This window comes from Lutra lutra, chromosome 17 (assembly GCF_902655055.1).
Source record: "Lutra lutra chromosome 17, mLutLut1.2, whole genome shotgun sequence".
Taxonomy (NCBI): domain Eukaryota; kingdom Metazoa; phylum Chordata; class Mammalia; order Carnivora; family Mustelidae; genus Lutra; species Lutra lutra.
Window position 1 is genome coordinate 55,979,824 of NC_062294.1, and position 18,569 is coordinate 55,998,392.

General features: G+C 42.0%; 5 protein-coding genes across 5 annotated transcripts in view; 3 read left to right on the plus strand and 2 right to left on the minus strand.

Annotated features, from left to right (window-relative positions):
- The window catches only part of LOC125088912 (KRAB domain-containing protein 5-like), a 14,105-nt gene extending 13,410 nt beyond the window's left edge, over positions 1-695 (plus strand). The window contains exon 4 of the mRNA XM_047710539.1: positions 282-695. Within this exon, the coding sequence (XP_047566495.1) occupies positions 282-313 (32 nt within the window). The 3' untranslated portion in view covers positions 314-695. The remainder of the gene's footprint in view (positions 1-281) is intronic.
- Positions 1-18,569, minus strand: part of LOC125088868 (zinc finger protein 665-like) — a 577,134-nt gene that overhangs the window by 463,457 nt on the left and 95,108 nt on the right.
- LOC125088914 (KRAB domain-containing protein 5-like) overlaps positions 1-18,569 on the plus strand; it is a 664,001-nt gene that overhangs the window by 368,892 nt on the left and 276,540 nt on the right. The gene's annotated exons all lie outside the window — the stretch shown is intronic.
- LOC125088867 (zinc finger protein 665-like) overlaps positions 1-18,569 on the minus strand; it is a 175,536-nt gene that overhangs the window by 65,090 nt on the left and 91,877 nt on the right. The window lies entirely within an intron of this gene.
- Positions 51-18,351, plus strand: LOC125088920 (zinc finger protein 420-like). Its single transcript, XM_047710548.1, is given in 3 exon segments — positions 51-319; positions 15,500-16,398; positions 16,627-18,351. Coding segments are annotated over 2 exon segments (1,368 nt in total). The 5' UTR covers positions 51-319; positions 15,500-15,513; the 3' UTR covers positions 17,110-18,351.

Genomic DNA, 18,569 nt, shown 5'->3' on the forward strand with positions numbered 1-18,569 from the left:
GTTTGTTTCCTCTGTCTTACAGAATGGATTATAGGGTTATATTCTGTGCAGGAGGGGAAATATATTAATAACGTAGTACATTTCTTTCAAGCTTTTTAAGTGTTCATAAAATTTTCATTTACAGCTTTTTATAATTGATTTTAATGAGAATTCTTTATGATGTTATAGTTCAGGAAGACATGCCAATCAAAAGCTTGTTTTTCATGGGTACGTGGACACAGTTTTAAATTGTGGTTTTATGGAAGTTTTCCTTTTCTGTCATACATCAATGTTTTATTTAGAATTTCTTGGGTTGAGTTTTGTCTTACTCTAATTTGGTAATTTCCTAATAATGTGTTTCTTGTGTCTGGCTCATTCCACCATATTCGTTAGGTGTGGATTCGGTCTTACCTGTGTGTGTTGTTACAGGAAGGGAATTTTCAGCTCAGTGTATTTCAAGACCTTGTGAGCATAACTCAAAAAAAATGATCTTTATGTTTTTTGCCGGTAAATTTTGTGTGTCTTTGTCTTGTGTTTGTATGTCACACATACATACTGTGTGACCCCTACTTTTTATCTCCTTGGTGAGTGGTCAGTGAATGTTGTACCATGTCTAGGTGAGTTGTCATCCACATAGAATTCATTTCACCGTGTTTTTGTGGGTGAATTTTTATTCTCTCTGCATGAGAGAAAGACTGTTTCGAATTCAAAGTAATTTTCAAACTATACTATTGTATCATGTTTTGGTATGAAATATGAAAGATATATTTTATCTGTAATTGTAAGACGAATACCCATGATATGCCTTGGTACCTTTCTCATTGCCTTTTGTGTCTTCTATGAGTATTTTCCTTGTGGTTACCTTAGAGATTCCTTAAAACAACACTGTTGTAAAACAGTTTAAAACTCAGTGTCAATTCCATAAGGAATTCTTCTTCCTGTCTCTACCCCTGCACCCCCCCGACTTTGATACTACAAATTCTTTTATGTTGTGTACTTTATGACCTACATTTGTGATTTTAATACTTAAAAAAAAAAAAACTCTGTAGCAGAAATAAACTTGACTGGTATCTCATTACAACACTACAGGTTTGTGTAATTGTCTACATATTTATGCTCAGTGGAGAGCTTTGTGTTCTTGTGTGGTTGCAGTTACTGGGTAGAATCCTTTTATTTCATCTAGAGAGTGTTCCTTTAATGGTTCTTGTAGGACAGGTCTACTGGTAAACATAGAGGGGTCTTTACCTGGGAATGTCTTCATTTCTACGTCTGCGGAAAAGAGTTTTGCCCGGTAAAGTATTCTTGCTGGTGATCTTTCGGTACCTGAGTGCATTATGCCAGCCCCATTCTTGTTGGGACTGCTGGGATCCCACTGCTGCTCTTCTAAGAGCTCTTGCACAAGGTGAAGTGCATTTGCCATGCTGTTTCAAAAGTCTCTTTTCATCTGTGGTGTTTGATGGGTTAATTACAACATGTCATCAGTCTTCCCATTCTTTGTATGTGGTCTGCTGTATATACCATAGTTTTATAAGGAAGTAATTTGAGGGGCGCCTGGGTGGCTCAGTAGGTAAAGCCTCTGCTTTCATTTCAGGTCATGATCCCAGGGTCCTGGGATCAAGTCCCACCCTGCTCTCTGCTCAGCAGGGATTCTGCCTCCCTCCTCTCTCTCTCTCTCTCTGCCTGCCTCTCTGTCTACTTGTGAGCTCTCTCTGTCGAATAAATAAATAAAATCTTTTAAAAAAATTTTTAAAAAAGGAAGTAATTTGAGAAATAAAATATTAAGGCAGTCATAGTGCAAAGACATTTACTGTGGTGCACTGGATTTATTAAGATAAACTTGTCTGTTGTAAGTGGACCGTTACTGATGAAAAGCATGTTATTCAATGGTTAACTCTATTTGTTAGTAGACCTGAAAGGATTCAGGGGCAGATGGATCTCTAGAGAGGGATATTTATTTTCAGTGTGATTCGTTTTTTCTTTTGACTCTATTACTACATGTAGATGGGTGTCCAAAGAAAGCCAGAGTAGCAGAAGATTCATGAGATAAAGCAGCCTTTTATCTTTTCTTTATACTGCTTTGGTATCAGGGTACTGCTGACCTCACAGAATGGTTTTGAGTATATTTCTCTATTTCAGTACATATAAATTTCTTTTTTATTGCTAAGATTTTGGTAAGGATTGTCATGAATGGTTTTTGTAAATCTTAGTTTCTTTTTGTTGTACTGAACTAATGCCCAGGGTTTCTACCTAACAAGTGCTAATTGAACAAAGTCACTAAAAATATAATGATATGGCCTAGTCAGGGAATTCTCAGGGACTCTCAATAAAATTTTACCATGTATGTTTCTCCAGTTCTGTGAGCATAGAGAACACAAGCAGAGTTTTAGGGTTTTGATATGCACAGAATGCAATGTGTTATATATATATATTTTTAAAGATTTTATTTATTTATTTGACAGAGATCACAAGTAGGCAGAGAGGCAGGCAGAGAGAGAAGGGGGAAGCAGGCTCCCCGCTGAGCAGAGAGCCCGATGCAGGGCTTGATCCCAGGACCCTGAGATCATGACCTGAGCCAAAGGCAGAGGCTTAACCCACTGAGCCACCCAGGCAGCCCTGCAATGTGTTATATTAAGCTAAAGACAGATTTTGGAGTCAGAGAACTAACTAGGAAGAAGCATGTGTACATACATATGTGTGTGTACCTATATCTTCAGAAGGAAAAGGAATCTTGTGTGTGTGTGTGTGTGTGTGTCTGTCTGTCTGTCTGTCTGTCTTTGTGTGTGTGTGTCCCAACACTAATGTGACCTCAAGCACAGAGGGTTTCTGAGAGGGACATTTATTTATTTATTTATTTACTTATTTACTTATTTATTATTTATTTATTTGACAGACATCACAAGTAGGCAGAGAAGCAGGGAGAGAGAGAGCACGCGATAGGAGGAAGCAGGTTCCCTGCTGAGCAGAGGGCCTGATGTGGGGCCTGATCCCAGCACCCTGAGATCATGACTTGTGCCAAAGGGAGAGACTTAAGAGACTTAAACTACCGAGCCACGCAGGCGCCCCCGAGAGGGACTTCTGTGGGGATAACTCAGCTTGACCTGTGACTTAGTTCCTGCAGAGGTTGTGCAGATTGGCCTGGGTCAGAATCACCGGGAGCGCTTACAAGTCTTGAATCCCTATGGCTAACCTTACACTACCATGTCAGTAGCTCTGGGGTGCAGCCCCCCACCTTTCCTTTCTTACCTAGTATCAGGTGGCTGTCTAGGGACTAGACATTGAGAACCTGTATCTGGGGACACATTCATAGTTGGGTTCTTGAGGGAAGGTAGTAGCGTGTGGGTAATGTAGTGAGATACTCAGGTGTGTAGTCTTGGGTCTCCAGGTGTGAATGTGGACTCCTGTGTATTGGGCCTTTCCTGTATTGTTCCTTGGATGCCGGACCTTTGTGTCTACTTCTGAGTAGTCAACCTGGAAACCACTCAGGCTATATATGTGTGGTGTGGGCTGGAATGTTGACTTTGAAGTGTCCTTTCATGAAAGCTGTTCTGTGTGAGGACGGCTGCATGAACCATGGAGTGTCAAGGAGGAAAGAGAATCCAAACTGAGGTCACCTTCTAGAAGGGTCTCTTTCTCCTTTGTCCCATTTGCCTCATGTTATGTAGGGCAGCCAGATTCAAACCCTGATTCTACCAGCAGGGGCTCACTATACCTTCCTTTATCTACATCATTTCTTTCAAAATAAATAAATGAAAAAGTAAATCATTTCTTTCAGTACAAGGAGAATGGTATTAGCCCTAACCCATAGAATCCAGAGCATTGAATACATTAAGAGCAGATTCAGTAACCGTGGGACATACAGTGTATGCAGTGTGCAGAGGATCGTGTCAGACGCTAGTGAATATTTGGATTTTCTTTCTGATGATAAAAAGTAACCCACAAGTCATGTTTCATACTGAATCTTCTCTGAATGTGAATATTGAACCTTGTAAAAAGAAATAGCCTGTGTCCATTTGAAACTTGGAAGTATCTGTCTGATGCCGATTTTCACTGGAATCCTTTGAAATTGTGGTTTTATTCACCATCATCTGAATGTAGCCAACTGTTTGGCATTCCTTCTAGAGGTATCCCATGGACCTCAGCAGCTTCTACTGTAAAACATGTGTGATCATTTTGTATATAAACTTATTCTCTATGAGCACAGAGGGCTAGACATCTGTCCATGGAAACGTGTGGACTCCTGAGTGTCTCCAAAATCTATTCTGGGAACTCCGTGATCAGCCGGGGCCAGAGGTGATGCTGAACATGTGGCGGGACCGAAGGCCATTCTCTGTTGCTCAGCAGGACCATAGGCTTGGCTCTGAGGCTGCCCAGGTTCACTGAGGAGGCTTCCTGCTCATGCAGAGTAAGAGGTTATGCTCAATGCTCGGTCCGTGCTCCTGGCTTGGTTTTCTCCCCGGAGGCCTGTTAGAGAGGCTCTGAGGTTTTCTAGGGTCTCTGTTCAGGCTTCCAATGGGGCAGGATTGGAGGCTGGGATCAGCCACGGGAAGTGACTTAGAACTTGCATAGCTACCCAGACAGAGAACAGAGAATGTTCTAGTTCAAAGTGTTGGCTGGACACCCAAGTTAGTCACAGCTGCTGACAAATCTCCTTAGCCAGGTAAGTTCATCTCCTCTCTGAAAGTGGGCAGATTCCCGTGGATCTCTGATTCGCTGTCACTGCAAGTTGGAGCACTGTCTGGTCCGGCAACTCTAAGATCTGAGCACTGGTTGCTGTAAGCGCTGCCCACCTTCTCCGTGTCTATAGGTTCCCCAGTGGTCCAGCACCACAGACACCCCCAGGGATCCCCATGAGGTGAGCTCTCACTGTGGAGAGAGTGGTTTGCCCTTTGGGGAATGCTGGATGTCCACTCTGGGCTGTCATTTTCTTTGTGCAGCCATTGTAGTTCCTTCTGGTCCCTCTTAGTGGTGCACTGTGCTGGCCCGGGGAAGGCGCACTGGGATCCACGTGAAATTGCTCCTGTTACCCTTCTAGGGGTATCCTTCTTGGTCTCTGGGGTCCCAGGGTGCATTAGCCTATGCTTTTGTATTGAGAATCACGGGGCGCCTGGGTGGCTCAGTGGGTTAAGCCGCTGCCTTCGGCTCAGGTCATGATCTCAGGGTCCTGGGATCGAGTCCCGCATCGGGCTCTCTGCTCAGCAGGGAGCCTGCTTCCCTCTCTCTTGCTCTCTCTGCCTGCCTCTCTGTCTACTTGTGATCTCTCTCTGTCAAATAAATAAATAAAAAATCTTTAAAAAAATATTTAAAAAAAAAAAAAGAGAATCACGCACTGGTGTCTCGTGAACAGTTGCTCATTGAGCGAAGGTGGAACTACTTTGTCACTATCTTCATGAGGTCCTCCCTCTGTGAGGAACAGTTTTCTCTCTCCTGGGCTAAAAACAGTTGTTTCCCCAAATACATGTATTTGTGGGTATGAATTTGCACATATACATGCTTGATATCCAAGAGGTAGTATGTTTAAATCATGATTTTTTTGATACTGAAACATAACCCTAACAGTGACAAATGCCTTTCATGTTAATGATTGTTCTGTGAGATGTTTATGTTGCCATGCTGCTTATTTGATTGCTTATCACTACATGGGTTGTTTCTTCTTCTGTTTCTTTAAATTTGATCATCCAGTTTTTTATTTCTAGGTAAAGGACAAATGTCGGCTTCTGCGTTGTCCCCATATTTGCAGCTTATGTGATTCTGATGTTTGGCTCCTGGTTCCTACATGGCCATACCATGTCCTACTTTTATCTGCGTTGTTGCTGGTGGGGTTTCTCTCTATTACTACAGAGTTGGGCACTAACTGTTGGCCAATCTCTTTTTCAAAGTGTCTAGTGAGTTCTTGGCCTCATTTTTTTCTGTTATGCTTTTTTCTTCGGTCTTTGTAGTTCTCCATATATCATGAGAATGAGTCCTTTGTATCCTTTCTAATTCTATTTCTATCTTTTGAGCTCGTGATACAGAGATGTTTTTAATTCTTTTTGTAATCTTTTTCTTCATTTCACCATTCATGGTTGGTGTGTTATTGTTGTTGTTTTCTTGCTGTTAGCAATTTTTTCTAATACCGTACCCCAGAGATTGAGTTCTTATGTTTATGAGTCAGAAATGTAGTATAAACTAATGTGCTCTGTGGTTTCTTTAGTGTCTGGGGTTTCCTAATTTTTTTTTCTCCCTACATGGCTAACAAAATGAAATGTCCTCTGAAAAAGTTGAACCATGTTTTCTTTTTTTTCAAAGATTTTATTTATTTATTTGACAGAGATCACATATAGGCAGAGAGGCAGACAGAGAGAGAAGGGGAAGCAGGCTCCGCAGTGAGCAGAGTGCCCAATGCAGGGCTTTATCCCAGGACCTTGAGATCATGAGCTGAGCTGAAGACAGAGGCTTTAACCCACTGAGCCACCCAGGCGCCCCTGAACTATGTTTTCTTTTCATTTCCTTACACAGATCAGTTTTTCTACAGACTTTATTTATTTGTGAGAGAGAGAAAATGAACACAAGGTCAGGGGAGGGCCAGAGGCAGAGTGACAAGTAGACTCCCCACTGAGCAGGGAATCCCAGGCAGGGCTCTATCCCAGGACCTTGCATCAGGATCCAGTTTTTAGGCAGAAGCTTAACTGACTGAGCCACCCAGGCTTCCCTACACAAGTCGTGTCTTGATATGGATCCACACGACCAAGATCTTAGATGCTGACTTCTCCGTTGATTTATCTGTCTTCCTCCTCTAGTGGTGTTTTTCAGTCTCCCAGGCGCACACACCCAATGTCATTTGTGGTGTCATCGATCTTCCATGGGCCTGTGTGCTCAGACGAATGATTATTCCTCTATTCCCACAGCAGACATGCCTCCAGGAGCTGGGCAAATGCCATAATCTTTGTCTTGCAGGCTGTCCCTGCAATCCTGGCAACGTGATAGATGTACCATTGTCTCTTTTTACTTCACTGGAGGTAGGATAAGTTCTACAGCTTTTCTTTTTTTTTAAGATTTTATTTATTTATCTGACAGAAATCACAAGTAGGCAGAGAGGCAGGCAGAGAGAGAGGAGGAAGCAGGCTCCCTGCTGAGCAGAGAGCCCAATGTGGGGCTCGATCCCAGGACCCTGAGATCATGACCTGAGCCGAAGGCAGCGGCTTAACCCACTGAGCCACCCAGGCGCCCCAGTTCTACAGCTTTTATTGTGAAACAGGGGAGCATAGGCAACTCATTGGCCATTGTCTGTAATGGAGTCCCAGCCACACTGACAGCTTTTGGATGAAAGATTTCTGCCATGATGTTGGATGCACGCTTCATTGTTAGGTTTACAGAGTGGCCAGGGATGTGTCTTTGGTGGTACCATGTGCATCTTAGGTATCTTCCAGAGCTTTGCAATTGGCCCTATGGCCGATGGTTGGAAAATCTTAAAGTCAAACCTTCCAGTACATTGACTTTGTGACCTACCCTGCATGTAACTGTATATCACTCCCAGATGAGCAGCAAAAGATCATGAAGGAAAATGTATTGGTTACTCCTGTGGATATCTGCACCGAATCACAGATGTGCCTTATATAGTATTACCACTATTCCTTGAAGTCATGTGGTGACCTCATGATCTGCACAGGTGTTTCCTTGATTGATGTTTTAGTTATAATTGTCATTCCACTCGTACTTGGTAGTATAGTGATGGCATCTTGATCGTGGGTAGCGGACAGATGAGTTTATTGTATTGGAAAACAGATGTTTCTTTTCATAGCTGAAGATCGGGCATATACGCTAGGTGTTCCTTGAAGATACTGGGGTTTCTTATGCTCGGAGCCTCCAACACAAACCCTCTGCATGTGCAGCGTCTCCCAATACCCGTTGGGGGTGGGCAGCTGGCCGGTGGAATTACTGTGATGAAGATGCTTTATGATGTTTGCTGTGTCATGAGCCATAAGACACTTGGACTTTGACCTGGGAACCGCCTGTCTTCTGCCAGTATTGGAAGATTGTTACAGACCAACGGGTTACAATATAGAATGTGTGTCATCTTGGAAGTTTTATATTTATTGAGATTATCCATGGACTTTATTCAAAACAAAATAGATGTTCATAGGTCTGTTTCTTGTTTGTTCATTTACATTGTTTTGATTATACACATAAGTGAATATGTATGGTATTTATCTTTGAATCTGTGACTTAGTTCATATCGCATAATTACTTCTGGGTCAAACCTCATTATCACAAATGCAAGACACAATGAAAAAAGCATAAAGAGACACACAAATACAAGGAATAGCCTGATCGTTACCAGTGTGGAATGGAGAAGGATGATGGGCATCATGAGGAAGTGGGAATGGGAAGTAGAGGCTTCCATGGGGTGGGAAGAATACAGGGAACTCCTCCAATGGTATTTTCATAGCATATTATGGTGCCAGATGGTAGTTACTTGTGGTGAGCATAGTAGAACCTACAGGGTTGTCAAATCCCCATGTTCTACACCTGAACTAATGGGACATTGTCCATTATGCATTAATAGAAAAGAAATCAAGATGGATACTGAGAGGCATATACCTATGTAGATTAAACTAGTGTCTTAAGAAGTTGCAGGTAGGGTGCCTGGGTGGTTGACTGGGTTAAGCCTCTGCCTTCAGCTCAGGTCATGATCTCAGTGTCCTGGGATTGAGCCCCACATTGGGCTCTTTGCTCAGTGGGGAGCCTGCTTCCCCTTCCCCCTCTGTCTGCCTCTCTGCCTACTTGTGATCTCTCTCTCTCTTCGTGTGTGTCAAATAAGTTTAAAAATCTTAAAAAAAAAAAAAAGATTTGCAGGTAAAGAAAACTAACCCTACTCTTTCAAGGAAGCTACTCCTAAGTATTCATATAAGGATAAAGTCCTAGGAAAGCAAATTGATCTGTACAACAGTAGAGATAAAGTTTCCTTAATATAGAAGGGAGGGGACAGGGAATGAGAAGCATGTGCCCAGCAGTGTGAAGAAGTGAACTGGAAGACCAAGAAGAGCCTGTGGTCCTCATAGGCTGAGCAGCCACGAGGGTATATGGAAAAACAGTCATTTCTGTGAGAGCTTTTTTTTTTTTTTTAAACTTGGTTTTGTTTTTTTCAGTGTTCCAAGATGCATTGTTTATGCACCACACCCAGTGCTCCATGAAATATGTGTCCTCCTTAATACCCACCACCAGGCTCCCCCAAACCCCCACCTCACTCCCCTCCAAAACCCTCAGCTTGTTTCTCAGAGTCTGCCAGCTCTCATGGTTCACCTCCCACTCCGATTCCCCCCAACTCACTTCTCTCTATCTGCCAATGTCCTCCGTGTTATTCCTTATGGCCCACAAGGAAGTGAAACCACATGATACTTGACTCTCTCTGCTTGACTTACTTCACTCAGCATAATCTCCTCCAGTCCTGTCCATGTTGATAAAAGTTGGGTTTTCATTCTTTCTGATGGAGGCATAATATTCCATTGTATATATGGACCATATCATCTTTTAAAAAAAAAATTTAACATATAAATGTGTTATTAGCCCCAGGGGTACAGGTCTGTGAATCATTAGGCTTACATACTTCACAGTACTTCTGTGAGAGCTTCTTAAATCCATTTCCTTGAGTGTGGTCTCTCTCATCTCTCACCATCTAAGAGTGTGTAGTAATGGCCACAGGTTTCAGGATGGCTTTTCTGTGTAAGTGTATTCTTTGGAGAAGACCAGAAAGGGTAACCAACTTTTATAACTGTGCTCATTTTCACCAAAGTCTGTTTCTTTCTTTTTTTTAAGAAATATTTATTTGTTAGACACACAGAGAGATCACAAGTAGAGAGGGAGAAGCAGGCCCCCCACCGGCAAGAGAGCCAGATGCAGGACTTGATCCCAGGACCCTGAGATCATGACCTGAGCTGAAGGGAGAGGCTTAACCCACTGAGCCACTCAGGACCCCCACCAAAGTCAGTTTTCAGGAGGAAGCCTAGGTGGAAAGAAGTGATCCTGTAGCCTGAAGCCATGAGTAATAGGAAAAAATGCAGGGGAAACCTGAAATTGATAAAGACCACAGATGCAGTGGGGTCCAAGCTACAAAATCCAGGGTTGCAGCCAGAAACAGATTGCACCTGCGTTTCTCATGAAAGAGGGAGCTATTTCCATGAATAGAGTGGTGTGGTGAATTGAAGAAAGAAAATAAGAGGAGGTCCAGAGAAAATTTTATAGGGGTAGCATTGGCTTGAATGAAGAGTGAAGGGAAGCAAAGGACTCCATGCTCACCTCTATGCTCTTCCCGCTTTTTAGGAACCTTTGAAACTCTTCATCGTGATTCAGTCCTGGAATTCTGTGGGAAGCATGCATTGTCGATGTAAGACATCAGTGGCACATTTGTGAAAAATAGAAACTCCGACCTCACCCAAACATCCAAATCAGAATATAAATTTTAATAGGATCTTCAGTTCATTGACATACACATTAACATTGGAGCAGTACACGTCTAGCTCAGCCAGACTCTTCCATTATTCTACTCCTGACATCATGTCTGTAGGACATTAGTTTGATATCTGTGCTTCGTATGCCATAAATCAGGATATGTGCTCTTCACTCCCCAGATTATTTTGGGTATGGGTTATCCCATGACATCACATGTTAGGATGGATTTTGATCTTTGTGGAAAAATGACATTGGAGTTTCGGTAGAGATTGCATTTTCTGTAGGTCACTTCAAGATTTATTGTGTTTCAGTTATTCCAGTGAAAGAACATGGATGCGTTTCCTAGTTATTCATTCTTTGAATCCAGCACAGTATATTACACTTTTCATTGTTTCTGGTTTGACCTCTACCATTATGTTAAATTGGAAGCATTTTGTGGGGGGAGGGGGTTTGCTCTAAATGCATGGTGTCTCTGTTTGGGAGTTGTTCTTTGTTGTGTATAAAAACAAATTAAGTTTTATGTGTTGGTTTGCATACCAGATTTATAAAATCCATATGAGTTTTAACAGGATTAAAACAATAAAGATTCACAGGAGAAGCAAGGGCAGTGGAGTACAAGGACCCTAGACTCGTGTGTCCTGTCATGAGCACCACTAGATAACTGTCAGGTCATCCTAAATGCCCCATTGGGCTGAAGAGTGACAGGACAAACTCTCCCAAGTAAGAGGCAGAAGAGGCCACGTGGAAGATGGCAGATAGTGTGGAGACATGGTTTAGGGAGGAGAGGAGTATAGCATTGTGGAGGGCAGAGATCCCTGGCTGTGCAGTAGGTGTCATGAGAGAGGAGCACTCAGGGGATGCATAAGGAGGTTTCCCCAAAGCCATTGGCTTGGAAAGGGAGAAGGGCTGAATTTCATGAGTTCTTGGAACCAGCACATCTTAAAGCCTGGAGGTTTAATGGTCATCAGGTTTGGATGGGATAGAACCAGGAGGGCACTGGGGTGCTCCCGGACAGAAGGTTGGCAAACAACCTGTGGGCACTGAGCATGGAAACAGTCATCTGAAGAACACCTGGGGTGCACAGTGGGGAGAGTATTCAGTAGTCTAGGAACACATTTCTGAGAGGAAACATTCAGTGACATGTGGCTTCCAAAACATGGGAGCACTCTCGTGTCCTGTAGCATAGAGACTGAGCCCCACTCAGTGAGGACACTGGCTGTCTGCCTTTCTTGCACCAGGCCCCACCCCCTGTGATCTGAGGGGACAACGCTTCTCAGTGAGACTTGCCTCAGGCTCAGCAAGGTCAGCCCCTGCCCACATCACGTCTCCTGAGCAGAGGTTCTGCAGGGCTGCAGTCCTGGTGGAGTTGACATCAGGTCTCCTTTCACAACCAGAGCAGAGCTGACCTAGTTCAAACTGGCCACATTCAGGCCAGGAACCACACACTGCCCGTAGCAGGTCTGAAGGACACAATAGGACACATCACTGACTTTTCTAATGGACAAAGGAAAGTAGAGAGTTAGACAAATGCCAAGATGAAAGAATTTATCCCAAAGAAAACCAGCAGATAAGACCAAGGCCAGAGATCCAGTAGAAACAGTAGTAAGGAGCTTGATGGAGAATTTAAGGTCGCAATCATAAGGATACTCAAGGAATTGGGAAAACAATAGTGAGAACTTTACCACAGAGATAAGAGTTTAAAAATAATTGGGTGTTTGGTGGTTCACTTGGGTAAGTACTGATTCTTGATTTCTGCTCAGATCTTGATCTCAGGGTCCTGGGATGTAGGCTCAAATCACACTGTGTATTCAGTGTGATGCCTGCATGTGATTCCCTCTCTCTGTAGCTCCCACCTGAAATCTTGTGATTTCCCCCCCTCAAATATATAAGTCTTTTAAAAAATCAAACATAGATTAACAATGCAGTAAGTGAGATTAGAAACAGGTTTGATGTAGAGGACAGGCTGGAAGAAGCAGAAGAATGACTTTGTCATATCAAAAGCAAATGAAGTGATACTGAATCTCAACAAGAGAGGGAGAAGAGTCATGCAACACAGGATTGCATTTAGGGAATTCATTGACCCCATCAGTTGTAGTAAAATTCCTAGGTCTTGGGCTTTTCTGTCTGTGCTACTAGAGTATTGATTCCAAATTTGATTTTCATCCTTCTTACTGATCTCAGGAGATGTCCCATTTCTTTGGTTCATGGTTAGGAAATCAGTCTTAATAACTTGTCTAATTTTAGGAATTCTCTGTTTTGTTTTGTTTTTGTTTTTTCATAAATTTCCCTAGTTGGGGGCGCTGGGAAGCTCAGTGGGTTAAAGCCTCTGCCTTCAGCTCAGGTCATGATGGATCAAGCCCTGCATCGGGCTCTCTGCTCAGTGGGGAGCTTGCTTCTCTCTTTCTGCCTGCCTCTCTGTGCACTTGTGATCTCTGCCTGTCAAATAAATAAATTAAATCTTAAAAAAATAAATTTCCCCATTTGTTATTATGTAATGGTTTGTGGAGTTAAAGCATTGCCAGTTTTGTTTTATTGATTGAAATGGGCATTACTTTCTGTGTTCCATTAATGCTAATCTTCTACTTTATTTATTTCACACTTTTCTTTATATCATCCCTCTACTAAGTTTCATCCTAGTCTCTTCCTTTTTTAGTTCTTCTGGTGGAAATTGTTTATTCCAACATTTTTCTTAACTCTGTATTGTATAACATGAAAAACTTGGGAAATGGGAAGTCTAGTAGGGAAAAACCGGCAGAAATAAACAAGACGAACAATGACCAAAAACAGTAAAAAAAATTAAAATGATGATCTTGAGGGATTTCAGTAATCATGTCCCATGTGAAAAATGAGTTTTACTGTTTCTTTTTCAGTTTAGATTCCTTTACTCTATTTTTGTTTGCATAATTGTTCTGAATAGAGAATCTAGTACTATGCTCAAAGGCAGTGGTGGGCAGTGATGATAGAGGAGAAGCTTGCAGACTGTCCCTCCTGAATAGGTTTCAGCTTTTCATGTATTTGTGGCATTCATTAGGTTGGGGTTTCCTTCTGTCTCTCCTTTGAGTATTTTTATCATGACATGTTGTCCGGTATGACCGTATTTGTATTCTGTCTCCCTTAATGTGATCATGTCATTTTTGCCCTTCGTTCTGTTAATGTGGAGTCTTGAATTTATGGTTTTCTGTATGTTGGAGCGCCCTTAATTCCAGGTCCGTTTCCCACTTGATCATCTTGTAAAAAGGGAAAATGTGCTTTTGATTCAGTTTCCTCTATTTTATTGTGGACTTTGAGTGAATATGCGTCACAGGTAGAGTTTTGCAAACTTCGTTCTTTGTAGTGTCTTCGTCTGGCTTGCATGAGCTGGGAATGCTGGTGCCACAGAGCGAGTGTTCTGCTAGTTTCTCTGATCGTCACTCCTTGGAAATGTTTGAGGAGATTTGCAGTCCTTTCTCCTTCGGTGTCTGTTTGAATACCCAGTGAACTCATCTGGCACACAGTTTTTGTTTGTTGGGCTTTTTAATTTTATTCCCCTTTCTTTCGGCTTCATGTTTGCAGATCAGCTGAGATTTCTTTTCTACTTTTCTGAGTGATGGAGTATAAATTGGTTATACCTTTTTTGAAATGTAAACTTGTCTTTTATTAACAATTTGTGGACACTGATTATCCATTGTTGCCTCTTATAATTACTTTTATTCCTACAGTCAGTTACACTGTGTCTGCTTTCACTTCTTCACCTGTCATTTTAGTTGGTCTTTTTTGTGTTATTCTTAATTTAGTTCATGGGCTGTCAGCGTCGTTGATCTTTTTTGCCAAACAACTCTTCCTGTGCTTGATATGTTCCTATTTTTACTGTACCCTGTTTGGTTCAGTTCAGTCTTCTGTTTCTATATCCTCTATTCTTATGCTAATTTTGAGCTCATGTGACCCTTTTCCTGATTGTTAGAGATACAGGAAAGTGATTTGTGCTACACCATGACCATATCGCAGAATTCTCTATTAGACTCTGTGCTCAGTATGTTGTGTGCCATGTTGTGCATCCATGGAGAAATGAGGTCCTGATGACTCCTTCTCAGCCATCTTTCTGACTTTGATTGACTTGATGCTTCTGTATTCGAAGTCATCAGTATATTCTTCTGAATGTAGTAAGTGCAATGGTTTTTCTCTTATTTGGTATCTTTCAGCTGTATCGTCACATGACACCCAGAGTTTCCTGCTAAAGCGGAGTATAGAAGGTTCTTTCCAGAAGGTATCAATGCACAGATACAAACATAGTGCTGTTGAGATTTTACACTTACGCACAGACTGGGACAATGATGGGGAGAGAGAAGGGCATCAAAGAAATTCTGGGCGACACACCCAAACCAAGGCAATTGCCCTTAATGAGAATCTCACTGCCCCAAATGGTGAAGGATATAAACCACTGTGGAAAACCTTCCTTTTTAAGTCAACTGTTTCTGCAGAGCAGTGTGTTTCTGTCAGCACAAGCTCCAATCAGATATTCAAACATAGCTATTTGTGGACAGACCATTTGGAACATCTGAAAAGTAACCTAGTCCATGCTGAGAATAATGATTTGAGCCATTTGGAAGATTGGACTGGCCTGACCTTAAATCAGAGATTTAGAAATGAAGAACAAAGTGCTCACTGGGATCCATTCGAGAGGGGCTTCACCGAGGAGTCGATCCTCCAGAATGACCAGAGGCTTTTCACTGGAGACAGATTTGCTCAATGCACTGAATCTCAGAAAACATTGAACCAGGGCTCCAGTGTTCACCGATGTGTCAGGGCTAGGTTTGCAGAGAACCATTATGAATGTGATAAATGTGGGCAAGGCTTTTATCCAAGCTCTAACCTCAGTATACTCCCTTCAGGAGACTGTCTTCATAAAGATAATGAATGTGGGAAAGCTTGTAACCAGTCCTCCAGTGTTGGTGATCATCAGAGAATTCATGAGGGAAAAAGCCCATTCACATCTAGTAAACCAGGGACCATGTTTACTCAGTCACCAAGCCTAAACATCAATGAGATAATCCCTCAGGGAGAGGAAGCTTAATCTTTAAGGAATGTGGTAAATCCTTTGACTGCCACTCAACACTATCTCAACATCAGCGAATGCATACTGGAGAAAAAGTATACAAATGTGAAGAAGGTGGTCAAACCTTAAAGGACTGTTCATCAATAAATGGTCACTTGCAGATCTATTCTGGAGAGAAACCTTACAAATGTCAAGAATGTGGCAAGGCTTTTAACGATCACTCAAGTCTTAATAGAGATAAACGAATTCATATTGCAGGGAAAAATTACAACTGTAATGAATGTGCCAAAGCCTTTAAATCATTCTCAGAACTTACTCAACATTGCAAAATTCATTGTGGAAAAAAACCTTACCAGTGTCAAGAATGTGGCAAGGCCTTTAAACATCCTTCACACCTTACTCAACATCAGAGAATTCATACTGGAGAGAAACCTTACCAATGTCAAGAATGTGGGAAGGTCTTTAATATGCACTCTCACCTCACTCGACATTGCAAAATTCATAGTATAGAGAAACCCTATAAATACCAAGAATGTGGCAAGTCCTTTAATTTGAGCTCAGGGCTTACTGAACATCAGGGAATTCATAATGCCAAGAAAACTTATGAATGTCAAGAATGTGGCAAGGCCTTTTATGACAGGTCAACCCTTACTCAACATCACAGAATTCATACTGGAGAGAAACCATACCAATGTCAAGAATGTGGCAAGGCCTTTAACCACAGCTCAATCCTTACTCGACATCACAGAATTCATAGTGGAGAGAAACCTTACCAATGTCACGAATGTGGCAAGAGCTTTAACCAGAGCTTAGCCCTTATTCAACATCACAGAATTCATGGTGGAGAGATACCTTACAAATGTCACGAATGTGGTAAGGCCTTTATCTGGAGGTCAAGTCTTACTGAGCATTACAGAATTCATAGTGGAGAAAAACCTTACCAATGTCAAGAATGTGGCAAGGCGGGACGCCTGGGTGGCTCAGTTGGTTAAGTGGCTGCCTTCGGCTCAGGTCATGATCCCGGCGTCCTGGGATCGAGTCCCACATCGGGCTCCTTGCTTGGCGGGGAGCCTGCTTCTCCCTCTGCCTCTGCCTGCCATTCTGTCTGTCTGTAGCTTGCTCTCTCTCCCTCTCTCTCTGACAAATAAATAAAAAATCTTTAAAAAAAAAAAAAAAAAGAATGTGGCAAGGCCTTTAACTGCCTTTCACACCTTACTCGACATCATAGAATTCATACTGGAGAGAAACCTTACCAATGTCAGGAATGTGGCAAGGCCTTTAATGTGCACTCACACCTCAGTCAACATAGCAGAACCCATACCAGAATGAAACACTATAAATACCAAGAATGTGGCAAGGCCATTAACTGGTGCTCAAGGCTTACTCAAAATCAGGGAATTCATAATGGAAAGAAATCTTACCAATGTCAAGAATGTGGCAAGGCCTTTAACCACAGCTCAGACCTTACTTGACATCACAGAATTCATACTGGAGAGAAACCTTACCAATGTCAAGAATGTGGCAAGGCCTTTATCCACAGCTCAACCCTTATACGACATCACAGAATTCATACTGGAGAGAAACCTTACCAGTGTCAGGAATGTGGCAAGAGCTTTAACTGGAGCTCAGGCCTTATTCGACATCACAGAACTCATACTGGAGAGAAACCTTAACAAGCCATGAATGTGGCAAGGCCTTTAAGGACAGCTTAGCCCTGACTTGCATCACAGGACCCATCCCGGAGAGAAACCTTACCAACGTCAAGAATGGCATTAGGCCTTTACAGGCATTCCATCCTCATTAAACATCATAATATCCATACTAGATAGAAAGCTTACCAGTGTACAGAATGTAATAAGAGGGGCACCTGTGTAACTCAGTCAGTTAGGGCGCTCACTTGGGCTCAGGTTATGATCCCAGGGTCCCAGGATTGAGCTCTGTATCGGGCTCCCTGCTCAGCAGGCAGCATGCTTCTCCCTCTCCCCCTGCCTGACCCTCCTCACTACTTGTGCTCTCTCTCCATCTCTCTGTCAAATAAGTAAATAAAATCTTTAAGAAAGAAAGAAAAAAAGAATGTGAGAAAAATCGGTTAAGGAGTGCTCACCCATTCATGCCTATGAGAATTCATATTGGACCATAACCTCACAAATGTAACCAGTGTGGCAAGGCCTTTATCCAGCATGCACGCCTTCTAAACAGAGAATTCATACTGGAAAGACACCGGATGAATAATGTGGCCAAACCTCTAGCAGGCACACAACCCTTACTGCACATCACAGAATTCACCCTGCAGAGAAAATTATGGATGTAATGAATGTGAGAGAGTGCCTAAGGACTGCTCCCTCCTCACTGCCTATGAGAGATTTTATATAGGAGAGTAAGTGTACAAACACTAAGAATGTGTCTGACCTCTCAGTGGGACTCCCAACTTTCTTCACATCGTTGTTTTCATACAGGAGTGAAAGTGTGAAATGTAAAGAACATGGCCAAGCCTGTAACTGGAATTCAGTGCTTACTCAATGTGTCAAAATGCATAGTAGATTCAAACCCTTGGAACATCGTGAATGTGGAAAGATTTTCATTTTAGTATACATTGGAGCACACACCAGGGGGGCCATTAAGGAAAGTCAATAGAAAATTAGCAGTGTTTAGAAAATTATTTAATTGAACATCACGTGCCAATAAATGTTAAAGAAATCAAGCCAATGGAATACATTATTCACGCTATTCAAACATTACTCTCTATAAAAATAGTGATTATAAGGAAAAATCAAACTTAAACACTTAGAAAATGTATGTGGTACTCTGTTTCAACAGATTTAGTGGATTGACTTTTTCATATATGTAAGGATTTCAGTATTTTTAAATTTTTTACATTAACCCTATTTGAGATTTGTGACTAACTATTAATGTATTTCCTCTGAAATCACTCCAGAAAACTCTTCCTTTCCTTGTGGGTGTGTAAGACCACGTGGTTGATTGTTGCTACATCAAATTAGATGTCCTGCTCCATTAAGTGGGACTCGTGTGTACCTAATTTTCCATGGAAGATGACCGTATGATAGAAAACAGATGAAGTATATCTCAGTGGAGATGGTGCTTACGGTTATAACATTGATATAAGATTCCATGG